Source organism: Gigantopelta aegis, chromosome 15 (assembly GCF_016097555.1).
Source record: "Gigantopelta aegis isolate Gae_Host chromosome 15, Gae_host_genome, whole genome shotgun sequence".
NCBI classification, from domain to species: Eukaryota; Metazoa; Mollusca; class Gastropoda; order Neomphalida; family Peltospiridae; genus Gigantopelta; species Gigantopelta aegis.
In genome coordinates this window covers 13,583,457-13,607,109 of record NC_054713.1, presented here as the reverse complement: position 1 = coordinate 13,607,109, position 23,653 = coordinate 13,583,457, and the positions used below count along the sequence as shown (strand labels likewise).

General features: G+C 40.3%; 1 protein-coding gene across 1 annotated transcript in view; it reads left to right on the top strand.

Moving 5' to 3' along the window:
- The window catches only part of LOC121390611 (tyrosine-protein phosphatase non-receptor type 11-like), a 37,090-nt gene that overhangs the window by 978 nt on the left and 12,459 nt on the right, over positions 1–23,653 (top strand). Inside the window, 11 exon segments of the mRNA XM_041522472.1 lie at positions 6,546–6,668; positions 10,808–11,002; positions 13,046–13,208; positions 13,825–13,941; positions 16,765–16,884; positions 18,819–18,840; positions 18,843–18,889; positions 18,925–18,937; positions 19,524–19,603; positions 20,692–20,838; positions 22,693–22,848. Coding sequence (XP_041378406.1) covers positions 6,546–6,668; positions 10,808–11,002; positions 13,046–13,208; positions 13,825–13,941; positions 16,765–16,884; positions 18,819–18,840; positions 18,843–18,889; positions 18,925–18,937; positions 19,524–19,603; positions 20,692–20,838; positions 22,693–22,848 — 1,183 coding nt within the window.

The window sequence follows — 23,653 nt, the reverse complement described above, 5'->3', positions numbered from 1 at the left end:
AATACAAACTTTACTAGCCATGGGATCAGTGATTTTAAAAATGTATACTAGCCATGATGACAAATTCACTAGCCCTACTTCAAATAAGTACAATTTTACTAATAGTAATAATCAGATATGTCACCTAAATAGGAAGCTTGCGCATAAAAATGCTTAGATTTGGGTGGAAAGAAGGGGAAGGATATTCATATGTACAAAATATGTGAATGCATCATTTGACAAGGTTTTTGTTTTTTTTCCCAAATGCTAACCGTCGGGCTTAGCCCGGGGCTAGTTATAGTAATTATTTACTAGCCCAACACTAAATATCACTAGCTGTGGGAGAGGGGCTACCATAATCTAGAAGCACTGCAGTAGCTTTATGTTACTATTTTCTTCTTCAAAGAGCACTAAACTGACTGCTACATAAAGATAATGAATTTTGCTGTGCAGATGTCAAGAACTGTGTCATCGATCACCCATAAATATTAGTGCTGGGAATCAGTTGGATTTCATCATCAGTTATAATCAGTTTGCACCAACCGATCAGCTTTTGATTATACATTCGGTTAAATTATTATAATTAAGAACATGAGAAGGATTTCAATTATATTTGTAAGGACTATGCATTTGTTGTCTTGTTCCCTGGGATAGACCCTATAAGTAGCTAATTTAAAGGACAGGAAATGGTTTATTTAACAAGGCACTCAACACATTTTATTTATGGTTAAATATGGCGTCGGACATATTGTTAAGGACCACACATATATTGAGAGGAAACACGCTGTCGCCACTTCATGGGCTACTCTTTCCGATTAGCAGCAAGGGATCTTTTATATGCACCGTCCCACAGACAGGATAGCACATACCATGGTCTTTGATATACCATTTGTGGTGCACTGGCTGGAACGAGAAATAGCCCAATGGGCCCACCGACAGGGATCGATACCAGACCGACCGCGCAGCAAGCGAGCGCTGTACCACTGGGCTACGTCCTGCCCCCTAGCTAATGTAATACCTTTAAATGTTTAGAGTTAGGGTTAAGAAAATCATGCACTAATGACAAGAGTAATTTTGACAAAAGGTTAAATTTAAAAAAATTAAATCTGCAAAAAAAAAAATGGGTGTGGCGCCATCCCTGTTTTACCCTCTGGCAGAAACCCTGTTAGTATTAAGTATCTATTTTCTTTTTGTATCAATAAAAACAAAGATTGCTGTGCTGGTCAACTAACTCCCAAATTTACCAGACATTCTATGAATGTGACAGTTGTTTGTTTAATTTGTCCAAGCAGATGTTGATGATGTCACAAATATTTAAATGTGCTTATTACTGCATGCAATCTGACCCGAAACAAGGCCCCCACCCCTGAAACAAAACAATGGGTAATATATTTGCTGTCAAAGTGAATTTGACATCAGAGTCACTTCTGTGTATAGAACAGGCAGTTGTGACCAAGTTAGTAACATTGCATTCATGTGATACATACACTGTTTTGTGCTGACAGAGTGTTAAGTATGCATTGTGCTAGCACAATATTCTGCTTGACTTTCTTCAAATATTATTAACTATTGATCCATGTTTATTAGTCCCCTACCAGTCCAAACAGAGGGGACTATAGCATTCATCCCCGTCTGTCTGTCTGTCTGTCTGTCTGTCTGTGTCCAACATGAGGGGACTATAGCTTTCATCTCTGGTCTGTCTGTCTGTCTGTGTCCAACAGGAGGGGACTATAGCTTTCATCTCCGTCCTTCTGTCTGTCTGTCTGTGTCCAACAGGAGGGGACTATAGCTTTCATCTCCGTTCTGTCTGTCTGTGTTGAGGGGACTATAGTCTGTCTGTCTGTCTGTCTCCAACAGGAGGGGACTATAGCTTTCAACTCTGTTCTGTCTGTCTGTGTCCAACATGAGGGGACTATAGCTTTCAACTCTGTTCTGTCTGTCTGTGTCCAACAGGAGGGGACTATAGCTTTCATCTCTGTTCTGTCTGTCTGTGTCCAACAGGAGGGGACTATAGCTTTCAACTCTGTTCTGTCTGTCTGTGTCCAACAGGAGGGGACTATAGCTTTCATCTCTGGTCTGTCTGTGTCCAACAGGAGGGGATTATAGCTTTCATCTCCGTCCTTCTGTCTGTCTGCGTCCAACAGGAGGGGACTATAGCTTTCATCTCCGTCCTTCTGTCTGTCTGCGTCCAACAGGAGGGGACTATAGCTTTCATCTCCGTCCTTCTGTCTGTCTGTCTGTGTCCAGCAGGAGGGGACTATAGCTTTCATCTCCGTCCTTCTGTCTGTCTGTGTCCAACAGGAGGGGACTATAGCTTTCATCTCCGTCCTTCTGTCTGTCTGTCTGCGTCCAACAGGAGGGGACTATAGCTTTCATCTCCGTTCTTCTGTCTGTCTGTCTGCGTCCAACAGGAGGGGACTATAGCTTTCATCTCCGTCCTTCTGTCTGTCTGTCTGTGTCCAACAGGAGGGGACTATAGCTTTCATCTCCGTTCTGTCTGTCTGTGTCCAACATGAGGGGACTATAGCTTTCAACTCTGTTCTGTCTGTCTGTCTCCAACAGGAGGGGACTATAGCTTTCAACTCTGTTCTGTCTGTCTGTGTCCAACAGGAGGGGACTATAGCTTTCATCTCCGTTCTTCTGTCTGTCTGTCTGCGTCCAACAGGAGGGGACTATAGCTTTCATCTCCGTCCTTCTGTCTGTCTGTCTGTGTCCAACAGGAGGGGACTATAGCTTTCATCTCCGTTCTGTCTGTCTGTGTCCAACATGAGGGGACTATAGCTTTCAACTCTGTTCTGTCTGTCTGTCTCCAACAGGAGGGGACTATAGCTTTCAACTCTGTTCTGTCTGTCTGTGTCCAACAGGAGGGGACTATAGCTTTCAACTCTGTTCTGTCTGTCTGTGTCCAACAGGAGGGGACTATAGCTTTCATCTCTGGTCTGTCTGTGTCCAACAGGAGGGGATTATAGCTTTCATCTCCGTCCTTCTGTCTGTCTGCGTCCAACAGGAGGGGACTATAGCTTTCATCTCCGTCCTTCTGTCTGTCTGCGTCCAACAGGAGGGGACTATAGCTTTCATCTCCGTCCTTCTGTCTGTCTGTCTGTGTCCAGCAGGAGGGGACTATAGCTTTCATCTCCGTCCTTCTGTCTGTCTGTGTCCAACAGGAGGGGACTATAGCTTTCATCTCCGTCCTTCTGTCTGTCTGTCTGCGTCCAACAGGAGGGGACTATAGCTTTCATCTCCGTCCTTCTGTCTGTCTGTCTGCGTCCAACAGGAGGGGACTATAGCTTTCATCTCCGTCCTTCTGTCTGTCTGTCTGTGTCCAACAGGAGGGGACTATAGCTTTCATCTCCGTCCTTCTGTCTGTCTGTCTGTGTCCAACAGGAGGGGACTATAGCTTTCATCTCCGTCCTTCTGTCTGTCTGTCTGTGTCCAACAGGAGGGGACTATAGCTTTCATCTCCGTCCTTCTGTCTGTCTGTCTGTGTCCAACAGGAGGGGACTATAGCTTTCATCTCCGTCCTTCTGTCTGTCTGTCTGTGTCCAACAGGAGGGGACTATAGCTTTCATCTCCGTCCTTCTGTCTGTCTGTCTGCGTCCAGCAGGAGGGGACTATAGCTTTCATCTCCGTCCTTCTGTCTGTCTGTCTGCGTCCAACATGAGGGGACTATAGCTTTCATCTCCGTCCTTCTGTCTGTCTGTCTGTGTCCAACATGAGGGGATTATAGCTTTCATCTCCGTCCTTCTGTCTGTCTGTCTGTCTGCGTCCAACAGGAGGGGACTATAGCTTTCATCTCCGTCCTTCTGTCTGTCTGTCTGCGTCCAACAGGAGGGGACTATAGCTTTCATCTCCGTCCTTCTGTCTGTCTGTCTGTGTCCAACATGAGGGGACTATAGCTTTCATCTCCGTCCTTCTGTCTGTCTGTGTCCAACAGGAGGGGACTATAGCTTTCATCTCCGTCCTTCTGTCTGTCTGTCTGTGTCCAACAGGAGGGGACTATAGCTTTCATTTCTGTCTGTCTGTCTGTGTCCAACAGGAGGGGACTATAGCTTTCATCTCCGTCCTTCTGTCTGTCTGTCTGCGTCCAACAGGAGGGGACTATAGCTTTCATCTCCGTCCTTCTGTCTGTCTGTCTGTCTGTGTCCAACAGGAGGGGACTATAACTTTCATCTCCGTTCTGTCTGTCTGTCTGTGTCCAACAGGAGGGGACTATAGCTTTCATCTCTGTTCTGTCTGTCTGTCTGTCTGTGTCCAACAGGAGGGGACTATAACTTTCATCTCCGTTCTGTCTGTCTGTCTGTGTCCAACAGGAGGGGACTATAGCTTTCATCTCTGTTCTGTCTGTCTGTCTGTCTGTGTCCAACAGGAGGGGACTATAACTTTCATCTCCGTTCTGTCTGTCTGTCTGTGTCCAACAGGAGGGGACTATAGCTTTCATCTCTGTTCTGTCTGTCTGTCTGTGTCCAACAGGAGGGGACTATAGCTTTCATCTCCGTCCTTCTGTCTGTCTGTCTGTCTGTGTCCAACAGGAGGGGACTATAACTTTCATCTCCGTTCTGTCTGTCTGTCTGTGTCCAACAGGAGGGGACTATAGCTTTCATCTCTGTTCTGTCTGTCTGTCTGTCTGTGTCCAACAGGAGGGGACTATAACTTTCATCTCCGTTCTGTCTGTCTGTCTGTGTCCAACAGGAGGGGACTATAGCTTTCATCTCTGTTCTGTCTGTCTGTCTGTGTCCAACAGGAGGGGACTATAACTTTCATCTCCGTTCTGTCTGTCTGTGTCCAACAGGAGGGGACTATAGCTTTCATCTCCATTCTGTCTGTCTGTCTGTGTCCAACAGGAGTGGATTATAGCTTTCATCTCCATCCTTCTGTCTGTCTGTCTGTGTCCAACAGGAGGGGACTATAGCTTTCATCTCCGTCCTTCTGTCTGTCTGTCTGTGTCCAACAGGAGGGGATTATAGCTTTCATCTCCATCCTTCTGTCTGTCTGTCTGTGTCCAACAGGAGGGGACTATAGCTTTCATCTCCGTCCTTCTGTCTGTCTGTCTGTGTCCAACAGGAGGGGATTATAGCTTTCATCTCCGTCCTTCTGTCTGTCTGTCTGTGTCCAACAGGAGGGGACTATAGCTTTCATCTCCATCCTTCTGTCTGTCTGTCTGTGTCCAACAGGAGGGGACTATAGCTTTCATCTCCGTCCTTCTGTCTGTCTGTCTGTGTCCAACAGGAGGGGATTATAGCTTTCATCTCCATCCTTCTGTCTGTCTGTCTGTGTCCAACAGGAGGGGACTATAGCTTTCATCTCCGTCCTTCTGTCTGTCTGTCTGTGTCCAACAGGAGGGGATTATAGCTTTCATCTCCGTCCTTCTGTCTGTCTGTCTGTGTCCAACAGGAGGGGACTATAGCTTTCATCTCCATCCTTCTGTCTGTCTGTCTGTGTCCAACAGGAGGGGACTATAACTTTCATCTCCATCCTTCTGTCTGTCTGTCTGTGTCCAACAGGAGGGGACTATAACTTTCTTCTCCATCGTTCTGTCTGTCTGTGTCCAACAGGAGGGGACTATAGCTTTCATCTCCGTTCTGTCTGTCTGTCTGTCTGTGTCCAACAGGAGGGGACTATAGCTTTCAGTTTTTATGATGCTAGTCCCCATAGCTAGTAATTCCGAGCATGTAAGAGAACTAAATTTAACATTCTGACGGTCATGCTACATTGTCACACCCTAGTTACGTTTATTTGTTAACCATTACGGCGTTGTTTTTCGCTATTAAACCCCATTTTTCACAAATAAAATTGCACTTTACTTACATTTTATTATTTAGAATACACATTTCCATTCACCTGAAGTGCTTTTTGGTAATCCTGATGTTTGTAAAACCACGAAATGCATTTTTTGCATTTTTTCACAAGACGTGTTGTTGAGAAAAAAACGTTAAGCAAGCGAGGTCCAATCTATTTTTAGAGAGGATATTTCCATTTCAATGTCACAGACGTTGGTATATCACGTGACCGTTATCATTTTGGTTCGGTTTGTTTTCTCGTGCACGGTTCGCGCAATCAACATCCGATTTGTTGTTGTTCATTTGTGAGATTTTTCTTCACAATTCGTGAACATTTTCAGTAACAATAAAGTTCAGACAAGTAAGTGTCTCAATACAAAACGTTACAAACCCTTAAAACCAATAATTCTTACAATATCTGGAGAGGGGATACAACCAGGACAGAACAGTTGGAACATGTCCAGGAGAGGTGAAATGAACGCACCCCAAGTCTGTGAAATTTGTCGTGACGTAGGCATTGTTGTGCTTCGAGCGACATCTACCGGTGACATCAGAATACTAACTTTCAAAATTATTTCAAGCAATTGGGACATGGGGATTCCCATGGTATTTATCGATATAAAACCTGCTTTTTCACTCCATTTGATAAAAACGTGATCTAAGTGTGTTACAGGTTTGTAGATTAATCAAATTATAATTTATTTTCGCTGGATGGAACTAGGGTGTGCGGCTTTAACACAATTTCAACCCCTGATTAAACAATTTATATTCCTTTCCTTTTTTTTCCAGATGGTTCCATCCTAATATATCGGGAGTGGATGCGGAGATACTGTTGAACGAGCGAGGTACCGATGGCAGTTTCCTGGCCCGGCCAAGTAAAAGTAAAGAAGGAGATTTTACACTGTCCGTCAGGCATGTACACGTTTACGCCTACATGTTTACACATGTACATGTAGGTCTCTGAAAATTACAATGCCAATCGTTTGGTTTACGTAAATCTAGTTTTGCTCGATCCATTTGTAGTCCCCTACGGTACAACCGCAAAGGACTATAGGTTTCGTCTCTGTCCTTCTGTCTGTCTGTCTTTCTGTCCTGTCTGTCTGTTCGTCTGTCTGTCTGTACATTTGTCTCACATATAGTTTTCTGGACTTGTTTGTCACAATGCTTCAAGATTTTGATCTCAAATTTTGTGTATAGCTTTATTGTGTACTGTTACAGATCAAGCTTAATTTTCCTGGCAATTTACCCAGTTTTCACAGAGTTATGGCCCTTGAACTTAGGAGGCACGTAAATTTGTTTTCCCAACTTTCCCCCTCAAGATATTGAGCTGAAATTGTGTGTACACAGGGCTAGCCCTGGTATAGCTTTATCATATACTGTTACAGATCAGGTTTGATTTTTATGCCCATTAACCAATTTGTCATAGAGTTATGGCCCTTGAACTTACGAGATTCAAATATTTTTGGGCCCAGTTGGTGACATGTATTACTTTAATGGTACTTTCAGAATGGTTGTTACAAATTACGATCATAGGAATCAAGAAACTTCATGAAAACCAGAAAGCAGTATTAATTAGCATGTTGATGACATAAAAAAAACAATCATGATAAAAAAAAATGTGTCAATTTGATACAGTTGAAATTTTTAAACAAACTATAAAATTGATTGTGATCTCAACTGTCGTGTAACGGTCTGTTTCCACTTTAGCATTTCACGCATTATGAATCCCATTGTCAACATGCTTCGATTGCTGTACAATAAAAAGGTTTCCATCACAGCGTGGTGTTGAAAAATACACTCGGCCACCGCGGCATGAAATTACTAGATTGCAAAAGGAACATTCCAGTCATTTCATGCAGCATACCTTTTTCTGTTCAGCCAATGGGATTCCTGTATTTGAGGTCAGGTCATCGGGATTGATTGACAGTGAGTGCTACCCGCCCATATTTACCGCCAAGATGGAAACAGTTGACCGAAGTGCTAAATGCTGTGTGCTTGCTAGTCGTTTCACGCATAGTAAAATGCTTACAAGGAAACAGACCTTAATGTTGCTATGTCTGTTTTTAACAGAGTAAATTTTGTGTGGGTAGTGTGCGATTTTGAGGAGAGTCCGGGAGCCTGAGGCTTGCAAAAATCATATAGGACTCTCTAGCTTGGTTACTATATGAGCCCGCATAGTTTGTAACAATTCCTGGGAAACCTCAGTCTTGAATAGCAATCTTTTCCATAGTTTCATGCAAAACATTTAGTGTATCTTCTGTTCTACTGGAGATGCACGGCAGGGCTCGCTGGGTTAGTGGCGGGCTCTAAAGATTTGCAAACAGGAAGTCCTTTTGACACTTAAATTTTTCAAACCAAAATCACACACTGATGGGTGTACAAAGAAAAAAAAAAAAAGTTCATCCATTCATTCATTTATGATGTCTGATGTTTGTGTGCAATAAGTAGGTTATTAGAATGTTAATACAGTTTTTAGATTTTCTTTCCAAAGATTTTCATGTAATAATTAAGCAAAAGACATTGGTATAATTTCCATTGGGACTCTTTTTGACATATTTTTGTAGAGTCTAGAGGTGTACATAACAATATGACAAATTAAAGTACTAATCAAAATTATACCCAGGTAATTTTCCAGTCTTACATATTAGTTATGAAAATCCCTGGAATAAAAAGCATAAAAATGTTTTAGTATTATCATGACCTGTTATGGTATTCCAACAACCGGTACCAAAAATGACAATAAATGACCTATTATAGATAGAAATATGAGATTATATTTATAATTTTACTGTAAAACATATGTAATTTGAAACCGACTATAACACCAAGTTTGATATTGAACACACCTGAGACCAACCCTCTGCTTAGCTTAGTACTTGTGATTTCACCTGTCAAGTGTAATCAATATCAATCTGGGTGTTATAGTCTGTTCCAAATTACATATGTTTTGCAGTAAAATTGTAAATACATCTCATATTTCTATCTATAACAGGCCATTTATTGTAATTTTTTCTACCGGTTGTTTTAATACCATAACAGGTCATGATAATACTAAAACATTTTTATGCTTTTTATTCCAGGGATTTTCGTAACTAATATATAAGACTGGAAAATCACCTGGGTATAATTTTGATTAGTACTTTAGTATACGATACATTGATTTACGACAACTGTATTGCGATACATCAACAGGGAACATTTAGTTCAGTATTGCTACGCAACTTTCGGAGATCACAACACAATTTTAAAACATTAAATAGTAGTTGCTAATCAGTTTTCAGTTGTCTAGTAATATTGCTAGATTTTGAAAACAAAATGTTCCCAGCATCAATGTCTTAAATTGCTGGGGTGTCATTAAACATTCATACATTCATTCATTCATTATTCATTCATTCATTCATTCATTCATTCATTCATTCATTCATTCATTCATTGAATGTCTTAAAAAATATGAAAGTCACTGACCTTAATTAGTACCTGAGATACACATACTTCCACTGGCGTGGTACCAGGTGGGGGTAGTGTCCCTCTTTTCAGATATTTTGCTTTATATTTGCTTTATAATAATGTAAAAGTGTGCCCCCCCCCCCCCCCCCCACCACCACCACCACCACCACTTTTTAGCACCTTTCTACGCCACTAACCTTTTCATTTCATATAAAATGAATACTAACTGGTATTGAGCTTCTACAAACATCAGGATAACCTGAAACACACTGGATAAAACATTTAGCTAAAATTGATAACTTGAGCTAGATGTTATAAATCATATGTACCCTTAATTTAAAGGCAAATAATATGTTTAACTGATAAAAATATTTTACACTGCCCAATAACTAGTCATTGTCATTAAGTGTTGGGATACGTATCGTATTGCTACCCAAGTATCGTGATACGTATCTTATCGCTACCCACGTGTAGCGATAACGTATCGTATCGTGACCTTGTACCTTTACACCTCTAACAGATACAGATAGTCATGTAATACTGTGTTATACATGTATGTAATATGTTATTTGCTGTTTGTGTTGATGTATTTAATTTGGTGTGTGTTTGTATGTTATCCGCAGAACACTGGTGACTTCTATGGGGGGGGGGGGGGGGGTGTAGATTCTCCACATTGGGTGGCAGTGATGTATTTAATTTGTTGATGTCTTTATGCTGTTGTTTTTTTTCCCCACTAGGAGAATGGCAAGGTTAAGCTAATCAAGATATATAGAACATGGGTGACTTCTATTCATGAATGGTGGGGGGGGGGGGGGGGGGGGGGAGTAGAAAAGGGCCACATTGGATTGTGCACAGTGATTTCTTTCTTTTGTTGTCTTTATATTGGGTTTTTTTTTCCTGCAAGAGTAATGGTAAGGCAACACATATCAAGATACACAACATGCATGAATTTTACGACCTCTACTTGAGAGAGGGGGTTGGCCACACTTGATTGCATTGATATATATTTAGCGCTCGCTTGATGTGTGGTTGGTTTAGGTTCGATTCCAGTCGGTGGCCCCATTGGGCTATTTCTCATTCCAGCCAGTGCACCATGACTGGTGTAACAAAGGCTGTGGTATGTACTATCCTGTCTGTGGGATGGTGCATATAAACAATCCCTTGCTACTAATCGAAAAGAGTAGCCCATGAAGTGGTGACAGTGCGTTTCCGCTCTCAATATCTGTGTAGTCCTTAACCATATGTCTGACACCATATAACCTGAGTGCATCATTAAATAAAACATTTCCTTTCTTCCTTCTTATACATATTTAATTTGATTTTTTTTTCTTCACAAAACACAGGTGACTTCTACAACCTGTATTGGGGGGGAGGGGGGGGGGAGAGAGAGAAGTTCACCATGCAGGGTTGCAGTGTTGTATTTAATTTGTTGGTGTTTAACTTGTTTTTGTTTATTTCACAGGAGGAATGTGGAGGTTACACACATTGAGATACAGAACACAGATGACCGCTACAACTTTTACTGGGGGGAGGGGGAGTTTGCACAATTGATTGCATTGATACATATTTAATTTGTTGGTGTTTGACTTGGGTTTTCTTCACAGGCGGAATGGGGAGGTTACACACATCAAGATACAGAACACGGGTGACTTCTACGACCTGTATGGGGGTGAGAAGTTCGCCACCCTTGCTGAGCTGGTCCAGCACTATATGGAGAACATGAGTCAGCTTAAGGAGAAGAATGGAGAAGTCATTGAGCTAAAGTACCCTGTCACCTCTGCCGATCCCACACCCGAAAGGTAGTTGTACGTTTGACATACAGACCCTTCTTATTGCAGGAGACAATGTTTTAAAATCTAAAGTAAACGGAAGTGAGTTTATGTGAGTTCTACTTGGGTAACCAATTGTTCAGTTACATGAACATAGCTTTCGTAACTGATGAGTTCGATCTACCTGATCCTAAGACACTTGAACTACGGCTCTATGTTACATTGGTGGTTCAAATGTATTTAAAAACAAACTGATTTTCACTTTCATTACTGATGTATGGTACTTTTAATTTTAAAATGTAATTGTTCACCACATAGATTGATGGTTCTCGTGATTTTAAAGTTGAGTAACCGACACGTGAACAGAACAATGGTTCTCGTGAAGTATTGTGTCCTGTTATTGTTATTATCCACATGGTTCAATATACATGTAACTGAGTTAATAAAAATAATATGAAGCACATGGTAATAACAAATTGTAATGACGTACTTTTGAGAAGCGATGTTTTAACATGATGTTGCTTCACCAGTCTTGGCTCAGACTGTGCATGTGAAATATGATGTCACTTCGTCGTCTCCTTCTATGCTGACACACAATGAAAACGCAAAACAGATATTTTTCAATATTTTGTTGTGATTAATGAAAAATATATATATTGGACTTAAAATAACAATTTATGAGAGGAAGCCATTGATTGGTACTTTTGTCTGCGTTTTAATCCTGGTTTTGTTCTCGTTACACATACAATAGCAGAAACACACAAAATGGTGTGAAATGCGTTCACTACATGCTCAATCATACTGCATGCAATGCACGTGAAATGCCAGTATGTGGACACATAAAAGTCATGTAACGGTGTCATATTCCTCGTCACATTAAGAATGCCATGACTCGGAGAAGAACAAAGGGAGCGAGCGTTGGGCATAGTTCAAGGGAGAACTTCGCAAAGCCAAGTTGCTAGGACCTTCAGAGTTCATCCATCAACTATTGGACGACTTGTTGAACGTCATTAACAGACCAGGAGTGTCCGTGATCGACCTCGACCTGGTCAACGTCCGTTACGACCCATGCCAAGATCGGCGGATTCGACGACACCACCTCCGTGAGCAGTTCAGAACTGCGACGATGACAACAAGCAACACGATAGGATGTCATGGAAGGCATATCCATCCGATGATGGTCATCCGTCGACTCGGATGCAGACGCCCATACAAAGGTAACATCATGACACCGCGACATCTTGCTGCAAGACTACAGTTTGCTCTCCAGAATGGTAATCATCCACCAGCCTTTTACCAGAGCGTTATGTTGACGTTATTCTAAGACCAGTTCTCCAGCCACTTTTGCGCTGTCACCGAAGACCAGGCGGTCCCCTTCTGTTTCAACAAGACAATGCCCGTCCACATACTGCAAGAATTACCCAGGCATTCCTGCAACAAGCCGGTATCACCGTTATGAACTGGCCCGCTGTTTCTCCGGATTTGAACCCAATTGAACACATGTGGGATGAGTTAGGACATCGTGTACGTCACCGCCAGCCACCACCAGGTAACGTCGCTGAGCTTGCACAGGCGTTGCAGGAGGAGTGGAGGAACATTCCTGTGGCTTATTTGAGATGTTTGTGCCAATCCTTTTCCCGTCGTCTTCACGCATGCTCACGGGCCAATGGTGAACACACCAGATACTGACCTTGATATGGGGGGGGAGTTGAACTTTACGATTACGAATGCAACTCGATTACTGATGATAACTGGCCATGTTTCCATGTGAATGTATCTCATGAATACCAGTCATTAATGTCATATTACATTATCCATCAATTCATTAATAGTTTGTCGTTATTTGCAATGAAAAGTTGTTTTTGCGTTTTCATTGTATGTGTCAGTATAGTTGTGGTTGAAACATTTTGAGACTGCCCTTGTTCATAAAAAATAACAATATTATAGTAATATGGATAATAAAGAAATTATTACACTTGCGTGTGTGTAGTACTGATTTTACGAAACTCATGTCAGGATTTATGCATATTCTCACCAAACACAGGTTTAATCATAGTTCTCTTTCTCTGTCAGATGGTTCCATGGTCATATATCGGGAAAAGAAGCTGAAAAATGTTTGATGGAGAAAGCGAAAAATGGCAGTTATCTAGTCAGAGAGAGTCAAAGCAAGCCGGGTGACTTTGTCTTGTCCGTGCGTTGTGACGATAAAGTCACTCATGTTAAAGTTAGATGCCACGTAAGTTATCTTTTACTTAGATATTAGTTAATAAGTAGTCCAAAAAAAAGAAAAAGAACTGAGTGATGTAGTGATTTAATGAAAGGTGACTTTGTCTTGTCCATGTGTTGTGACGATAGAGTCATTCATGTTAAAGTTAGATGCCACGTAAGGTATCTTTTACTTAGATATTGGTTAATAAGTAGCCAGAAAAAGAAAAGAACTGAGTGTTTAATGACAGATGATTTTGTCTTGTCACTGCACTGTGTTCATAGTGACTTATTTTAAAACATATGCCACATAGGTTATCTTTTACTTAGATATTAGTTATTAATAAGTAGATGGTAAAACTTGTAAAGAATTGAGTGACTTAGTGATTTTATGAAAGATGATTTTGAAATTGCAGATTTCATGGTCAATTGTGATACAAGCATTGACTTTGGGGATTTATTTTTAAGTTATGATCTCGTCGGAATCGTAAAATTGGTTAATATAGATATTTTGGGATTCTATCTCATAATTAAAGCATCCAAACCAAAATCTGGGATTCGCAGAAGCACAAAAACTTATAAATTCACAGCCTAAAAGTACATGATGTATTGTAACTGAGACATGTTCTTGTGTATTGGTTTTCCAGGAAGGAAAGCTGGACGTTGGGGGTGGCGAGAAGTTCGAGTCATTGTCCGAGTTAGTAGAACATTACAAGAAAAATCCGATGGTGGAAACCACGGGAACAGTCGTACATCTAAAAACAGTAAGGCATTTAACCACGTAATCATTAGTTTTACTGGGCTCGAAACAGGAAGTAAAATATGGTCTGCTGTTATATTTTCAAAATAGCAGAGACTCGTTATACAAAGCAATCTTAGGGCTAAGATCACCGTAACAATGGTCGCCAGCAGGGCCAGTTGAAAACAAATCTTACTGGCCCTTCTCAAATTTAACTAGCCCTCCATTGTAATTTAAATGCACAGCCAAAATCAAGACTAGAATATTCTTTGTTGAATAATAATCATGTGATCACCATATATAGTCTTGTTTCCTTCAAACGGAAACTGGTGAATTGGCATGCAACTTCATAATGAATACAGTTAAAATTCATATCAAAACATGGTATCAAGTTTTAAACCCATACCAACTCAACATTTTTTGAAAAAAAGGGAAAGAAATCCAGTATAAATAAAAAAAATTCTTTACAAATTACCATTAAATTATGATGATTAAATCTCATTTTTAATACAGGGGCGAAAACAAAATGCTAAAACAGCCGAGGTATACAGCTTGACTTGCATTGTTTCTGAAGTAAAAACAAATAAAGCAATACAAAGAGAATAAAGGAAGAACTGCGCGTGCTTTAGTATACATGTATAAACCTAGTCTCAGTGTGGCAGTCCTCTTTGTGGTGATGCAAGAAGGGGTACAATCTCCAGTATCGGATTTCCTCGGGAATGGACGAAGCACGCACACGTGTGCGTTTAATTTGGATTTTGTAAATGCTACAGTAGTAGGCTACTAATAAAATAAATATCAAAAGAAAAATAAATCCGTAAAAAACCCCAAACATTTTACCAAAATATACCGGGGGTACTGTACTTTGTTATTATATTACATAGCATAACGATGTACGTATTGTTTATTACAGTAATATTTGGACAGTTATGTCATTATGCAAGTCTTGGTGTCAAGACTGTAGATCGGATATGTTCTTATTTAATACAAATCACTTAAATTTAAAACAATATCGACAACGACAATCAGTTAACAGACCTTTGGAATAAGCCCTGGGCTGTAGTAATGGAACAGGTAACTGTTATTTGTATATATGCGCATATGCTCACGTTAGTGTGAGTTAAAACTACAAGATAGATTTTGATTTTGTCCCAGAATAATTTAAGCTAATTAAACATGATTCCTTTTTACCATAACATTGAATAACAATTGTCAAATAGTAGCTCTGCTAGATAATTATGACGTATCCAGTCCATTCTAATAAGCCAACGACTTCTAGATTTAAAAAATACATGCAATATCTTCAATACGTTTTGAGCTTTATTTTCAGAAGCTGAATCTGGCGCTGTTAAAATACAGAGCATGTTCTATGTCTTCTGCTGCTGTAGTTCACGCCAACACAGACCCGATGTGTTTTGTCACATTCAGTTCAGTTTCAGTGTCTTTGTTTTTTAACTGGTACCATACTCGCCAGACCCTAATATCGATGGTCGCCTAACGGACTATCTTGATAAAATTCTTAGTCGCCCATAGCCAATAAAGAACTTACGCACTTAAGATTGCTTCGTAAAACGGGCCCAGGCCAACAGAAATATGTCCAGCTAAGAAAAAAATATGGTCTTTTGGAAATACAGGGATGTGAGGGCTACGCAGCAACGTGTAAATACGCTTTTCCATTTCGTCTAAAAAAAACCCCAAAACATGTTCAATACTGTTAGCCACACACGGTTCATTTGCATGTTTTCACAGTTTCAAGTTAATGATGTGTGCCTTATATTATAAGTTATAACCAGTTTAGATTTGTTAGTATTGAATTGTTGCAAACAACAGTTTTCCTTTATGGGCCCTTGATCCTGGCCGCAGTGAGCGTTTTTTGTTCCAGCTCCTCTCACATCCCTGGAAATAAGACTGCATGTGGTTTGGGTGGAGTCTGAAAATTCGAAATGTAGTTTAGAGCATGATGAAATTAAAATATAATAAAATCTTAATCTAAATAGCAGGTGAGATAATCGTACATAAATTTGTCTCTTGAAGAAAATTACCAAATGATTGACATCCAATGGCCGATGATTAATAATGTGCTCTAGTGGTGTCGTTAAACAAAACAAACTTCATCGGGCATCAGAAGATGCCAGAGAAGGAGAGAGAAGCAATTGTGTTGTGAAACCTGTCAAAATCACACACTTGTGTAAACTGGAATTCCCTCAAAACTGGATGTTTTTTTACAGTTCATTTTTAAATATTGGTACAGAACATAATCTCTCTCTCAGATACTGCTTAAAACCAGACTTTTTACTTGGTCCAGTGGGTGTCTGGTTTACAGAGGTTTTACTGTATGTTTGCCTTTTGAACAGACGGGCACAGCTCATGTATTATTTTCAGATTTGGGGAGACCAGTAACCTGCCCCACCACCTCCCACTTTTGATGCCTATGACGAGTATAGTAATTTAGTACCAACATGTTTTCAACATGTTTTGAGCTGTCTCTGATGCTGTTGCATACTTTTCTGCCAGAAAATGTATCGGAGCATCTGCTAATATCCTGCCCTTGACATACAGGTCAAAACCATGATTTACATGTTAAAACCATGACGTTAATATCAAAACCATGATTTACATGTTAAAACCATGACGTTAATATCAAAACCATGATTTACATGCTAAAACCATGACGTTAATATCAAAACCATGATTTACATGCTAAAACCATGACGTTAATATCAAAACCATGATTTACATGTTAAAACCATGACTTACATATTAAAACGATGACTTTCATTCATGTAACAAAATCATGAATTGCATGTTTAAACCATCTTACATGTTAAAACCATGATTTACATTTTAGCCGGTGAATGCCACAAGAATCACAGCATCAGGTATCGACAATCGCATCCGACAGCTCCAATCCGAGAAAGGATCTCAAGTCAACTCAACAGCAAAGGGAGGATTCTGGGATGAATTTGAGGTAAGACTACATGTAGGTGTAAAATTAAAAGGGCCAAAATGCAACATTTTCAAATACAGGTTTTTTGCAAATTAATATGAAAATTATTTTAATATATCTGCCAAATTCAAGTTTAATTAGATTTGGCAAATGGCAGCTTAAAAAGCTTAAGTTACAGATAAAAATTTTTTTTATAACTTTGTGACAAGCCGATCGATTTGCCACTCCCCTAAAATGACCAGGCGAGTGCGATCGATTGATCACCTTTCCTAGTGAAGACTGCTTTTGTTTCTCTCACTGCTTAGTCGATGTTTCACAGTGACCACATGTTAGCCTGCATGTAATTAGCTAACTGTAATGTGCTGGGGTGTTGTACAAGAAGTGTTCTCTCACTGCTTAGTCGATGTTTCACAGTGACCACATGTTAGCCTGCATGTAATTAGCTAACTGTAATGTGCTGGGGTGTTGTACAAGAAGTGTTCTCTCACTGCTTAGTCGATGTTTCACAGTGACCACATGTTAGCCTGCATGTAATTAGCTAACTGTAATGTGCTGGGGTGTTGTACAAGAAGTGTTCTCTCACTGCTTAGTCGATGTTTCACAGTGATCACATGTTAGCCTCCATGTAATTAGCTAACTGTAATGTGCTGGGGTGTTGTACAAGAAGTGTTCTCTCACTGCATAGTCGATGTTTCACAGTGATCACATGTTAGCCTGCATGTAATTAGCTAACTGTAATGTGCTGGGGTGTTGTACAAGAAGTGTTCTCTCGCTGCTTAGTCGATGTTTCACAGTGATCACGTTAGCCTGCATGTAATTAGCTAACTGTAATGTGCTGGGGTGTCGTACAAGAAGTGTTCTCTCACTGCTTAGTCGATGTTTCACAGTGATCACATGTTAGCCTGCATGTAATTAGCTAACTGTAATGTGCTGGGGTGTTGTACAAGAAGTGTTCTCCGTTACTCCGGGGGCGGGACATAGCCAAGTGGTAAAGCATCCGCATGTAATTAGCTGGTCTGTAATGTGATCGGGTGTTGTCCTGTTGGTGAGCCCATCTCACTGCTTCTTTCTAGCACAGTGCACCACGACTGGCCTGTGTAATTAGCTAACTGTCTGTGGATAGTGTGTTGTACAAGAACCCTTGCTGCTAATGCGAAAAAGATGTTTCACAGTGAAGTGGCGACAGCGGGTAATTTAACTGTAATGTGCTCTGTACAAGAATGTTCTCTAACCATATGTCCGACAGTGATCACATGTTAGCCGTAATTAGCTAACTGTAATGTGCTGGGGTGTTGTACAAGAAGTGTTCTCTCACTGCTTAGTCGATGTTTCACAGTGATCACATGTTAGCCTGCATGTAATTAGCTAACTGTAATGTGCTGGGGTGTTGTACAAGAAGTGTTCTCTCACTGCTTAGTCGATGTTTCACAGTGATCACATGTTAGCCTGCATGTAATTAGCTAACTGTAATGTGCTGGGGTGTTGTACAAGAAGTGTTCTCCGTTACTCCGGGGGCGGGACATAGCCAAGTGGTAAAGCATCCGCTCGATGCATGGTCAGTCTGGGATCGATTCCTGTTGGTGAGCCCATTGAGCCATTTCTCTTTCTAGCCAGTGCACCACGACTGGTATGTGTTATCCTGTCTGTGGGATAGTGCATATAAAAGAACCCTTGCTGCTAATCGAAAAAGATTAGCCCATGAAGTGGCGACAGCGGGTTTCCTCTCTCTATCTGTGTAACCATATGTCCGACACCATATAGCCGTAAATACAATGTGTTGAGTGCGTCGTTAAATAAAAAAATAAATACATTCTTTCCTAGCAAAGACTGCCTTTTGTTTCTCTCACTGAGTAGTCCATGTTCCACAATGACCACATGTTAGCCTTGTATGTAATTCCATAACTGTAATGTGCTGGGGTGTTGTACAAGAAGTGTTCTCCGTTTCTCTATCACAGCAACTCCAGCAGCAGGAAGTGCGACATCTTACAGTCGGAAGGAGGGACAGAGACCTGAAAACAAAGGGTACGTATAAATACTTATGCTGTGCATCTGGATCATAAGAATATTTTACCATGTACGTATATATATACTTATGTTGTCCATGTGGGTCACGAGAATATTTGACCATGTATGTATATTATATACTTATGCAGTCCATCTGGATCACAAGAATATTTTAACATGTACGTACATATACTTATGTTATCCACAAAGCTATATTAGCCCTAAGATTATCTTGCATAACTACCTTCTGTACTTACGGTGATCTTAGTGCTAAGATCGCTTCATGGAACGGAGCCATGGATCATAGAATATTTTATCATAAATGTAGATATACTTATGTTGTCCATCTGGATCATAACAAAATTTTACTGAATACAAATAAGCAATTAGCTAATTTGACAAACGACAGAGTGGGCCCTGACTTTAAGTTGTTCATCTGGATCTAGCACCTTTTGGATCATTTACGGAAAGCTGGTGAGCAATTTCTAAACAGTGCTTTAGATTCAAGTGTGTTTTAATCAGTTATACGGTACACTTAATGTATCAGTACAATAAGAATGGTGACATGAATGAATAACAAAAAATTGTGAATTTGATTTTTTTTTTTTTTTTTTTTTTTTTTTTGTGAAATTACGAAACTGAGATTGTTTTTTCAGTTGATCACACACGGGTAATGTTGCATGACATTGATCCAAATGTTGTTGGAGCGGATTACATCAACGCAAACGTTATCACAGTAAGTGCCAACATGCATTTAAATAATCTTTTTATTGTCTTGTTTTGATGAGGAGCTGGATGTAGCCCAGTTTTAAAGCGCTTACTCGATGCATGGTCGGTCTGGGATCGACTCCTGTCATTAGGCCCATTGGGCTATATCTCGTTCCAACCATTGCATCATGACTAGTATATGAAAAGCTGTTGTATGTGCTATCCTGTCTGTGGGATGGTGCATATAAAATATCACTTGCTACTAATGGAAAATAAATGTAGCAGGTTTCCTTTACAAAACTATATGTCAGAATTACCAAATGTTTGACATCCAATAGCCAATGATTAATAAATCAATGTGCTCTAGTGGTGTCGTTAAACAAAACAAACTTTAACTTCTTGATGAAGTCAAACGGCAAAATATATGTATTGGTGACTGTCAACTTTTGCAGATAGCTCCAACGTTCAACCCTTGCAATTAAAAAAATGTTCATGGCAAAAAATATGTCGTGGAAAAAGATTGAATATAATCCACAGCCCTTACATGTCCCTTATTGGGCCCAACATATTTTCTTATCTCTCTTAAATTCAAGGGTCATAACTCTGTAAAAACTGGGTAAATTGCAATGAATGTCAAACTTGATCTGTAATAAGATATTATAAAGCCATACACAAAATGTCAGCACAATAAAATGTGTTGAGATGTTGTTAAGCAAACATCCATTCCTTTCCTCTCCTCTCATTATATAAAATAAGTATGGAAATAACCTCACCAAGTAGCCACAGTTTAAAGTGTGCTGTGTTAAACAAACATTCCTTTCCTTTCCTCTCTCACTATGTATAATAAGTATGGAAATAACCTCACTAAGTAGCCACAGTTTAAAATGTGCTGTGTTAAACAAATATTCCTTTCCTTTCCTCTCTCACTATCTATAAGTATGGAAATAACCTCACCATGTAACCACAATTTAAAGTGTGCTGTGTTACACAAACATTCCTTTCCTTTCCTCTCTCACTATGTATAATAAGTATGGAAATTATCACACAAAATAGCTGTAGTTTAAAATGTGCTGAGATGTCACTAAACAAACATTCCTTTCCTTTGTCCGACTGTAGTCAGAGGAAGATAGTGCTGAACCAAAGAAGACGTATATTGCCACACAGGGTTGTCTGCCCATCACAGTGGTCGACTTGTGGCGAATGGTGTGGCAGGAGAACACACGGGTCATCGTCATGACAACCAAAGAAGTGGAAAGAGGGAAAGTATGTGCTGTTCATTATATTCTCTTAACCTTCTGACTACTGCAGGTGAGAACTGTCACACCAGTCGACATACTGTACACTGTATAGGGTGTATACTACTAAATCAAATCCCACAGATGGCAATAGTAATGTATGTGGCTAAAACTCCTACCTGCAGCGTATCAATCGACATAAACGCCACAGATATAAATACTACCACCCCTCACCCTTAAAAGAATGAAAAAAAATTGGGTGTCAAGCTGCTTATTTCTGAGATAACGGGTAGCGTCTATTACAACTCTATTTCCACACAAAATTTAAGTACTTTTTTTTTTGTACAGGTACCCCATACATATTTCAAGCACACGGCTACTTGACACAGTGGTACTAGATGAAATAAAATTGCATACATATTTTGTCCAGACTAAACAATTTTTTTTTACAACCAACACACTCACATTTATCACCAATCACAGGACTTGTGGTGTTGACTTCTCTATCAAAAGTTGGGTACACCTCGAACTTTGACCCAGCCGGAAGTTATTTGGTTTAGTACTACCTATACAGTGCATTCCCAAGTTCATATTTCCTGTCGTTTTGCACACGACACTCAGCAGAAAGACTTTATTAACAGGAAACAGAAGACAACTCGGCTTTCTGTATCTTTAGGTTTTTGTTTTTCAGTTGAATAACTTGAATAATTTAGAGTTGAATAAGTGGTTTTCGTCAAGTATTTTTGCTTGACAACAATAGCGGCACGTTGCGGTCATTTTCAGGGATCGATAGCTGATTGTGACAGCTAATTTGATAATAAATTTGATCATTTTTCCAATAACAAAAATCGCTAAATATTGGGATATGAATCGTAGTTAGTTTTTAAAATAAAATTTCGGTCAGGAAACCACTGTTGTCGGGAATAATAGACATAAATACTGGACAGCTGGCCACAAATGCTGGTAAATAAAGGCAACTTTTTTTCGTTTTTTTTGGGCAAAATTTTAATCAACATTAACTGAACTAAAATATCATAAAAATTATAACAACCCACAAAAATAATACTTACCGATTCAACTATGAACTTTATTTTTTGTATTTATAAAACATTTAAGTGAATATATGTGAGTAAAAATTATAAACTTGTACCCACTCAACATGGTTTTTGTCAAAAATTAATCCAGTTGTCTAAAGGTTAAAAATAAGGTGTGATTAAATTGTTACGGAATAAAAGCAGTCCATGTTTTAGGTTTATGAACATGCGATTAGATTATGTTATAGAAAAGAAGCAGTTTGTTACTGGTGTTATGAACATGTGTTTTGATTGGGTTACTGAATGAAGCTGTCCAATATGTGTGTCATCAAGATATACACGTAGCCCAGTGGTAAAGTGCTCACTTGATGCGCGGTCGATTTGGTATCGATCCCTGTCAGTGGGCTCATTGGGCTATTTCTCGCAACAGCCAGTGCACCACGACTGATATGTACTATCCTGTCTATGCATATAAAAGAACTGTTGCTGCTAATCGGAAAGAGTAGCCCATGAGGTGGAGACAGCAGGTTTCCTCCCTCAATATGTGTGGTTCTTAACCATATGTCCAATGCCATATAATCGTAAATAAAATATAAAGCTGTTCAATACTGGTGTTATCAACATGTGTTTAATTGTGTTACAGAATAAAGCTGTCCGATACTGCTGTTATCAACATGTGTTTTGATTGTGTTACTGAATAAAGCGGTTCAATACTGGGGTTATCAACATGTTTTGATTGTGTTACAGAATTCAGTTATACTGCTGCTATCAACATGTGTTTTGATTGTGTTACAGAATAAAGCGGTCCGATACTGGTGTTATGAACATGTGTTTTGATTGTGTTACAGAATAAAGCGGTCCGATACTGGCCTGATGACCCAGAAAAGCCGAAATCATACCCCACATACAAGGGCACGATAACTGTGAAGCTGATCAGTGAAACCACTGAAACCGACTACATCATTCGCAAATTGGAAATTAGCCGAGACTTTGGCGATGGAAAGGTAAAACATGTGTGCACATTACTAATTGTTTGTTTACTAGTCGGGAGTGGGATGTAGCTGTGTGGTAGAATGGTTGAAAAAGAAAGGAATATTTGTTTGTATAAACTCTATGATTCGTATGAACCCTTTGTTCTACCCTAAGGTCAATGACAGTCAGTGGCGTAGCATGTGCGGGGCCACTGGGGCAGTTGCCCTGGGCGCATAATTCTGAACTGATGGAAGAGACTCGGAGATTACGGGGCGCAATACTTGCCTTGCCCTGGGCGCAGAATTCTGAACTGATGGAAGAGACTCGGAGATTACGGGGCGCAATAGTTGCCTTGCCCAGGGCGCAGAATTCTGAACTGATGGAAGAGACTTGGAGGTTACGGGGCGCAATACTTGCCTTGCCCAGGGCGCAGAATTCTGAACTGATGGAAGAGACTCGGAGATTACGGGGCGCAATACTTGCCTTGCCCAGGGCGCAGAATTCTGAACTGATGGAAGAGACTCGGAGATTACGGGGCGCAATACTTGCCTTGCCCAGGGCGCAGAATTCTGAACTGATGGAAGAGACTCGGAGGTTACGGGGCGCAATACTTGCCTTGCCCAGGGCGCAGAATTCTGAACTGATGGAAGAGACTCGGAGATTACGGGGCGCAATACTTGCCTTGCCCAGGGCGCAGAATTCTGATCTGATGGAAGAGACTCGGAGATTACGGGGTGCAATACTTGCCTTGCCCAGGGCGCAGAATTCTGAACTGATGGAAGAGACTCGGAGATTACGGGGCGCAATACTTGCCTTGCCCAGGGCGCAGAATTCTGA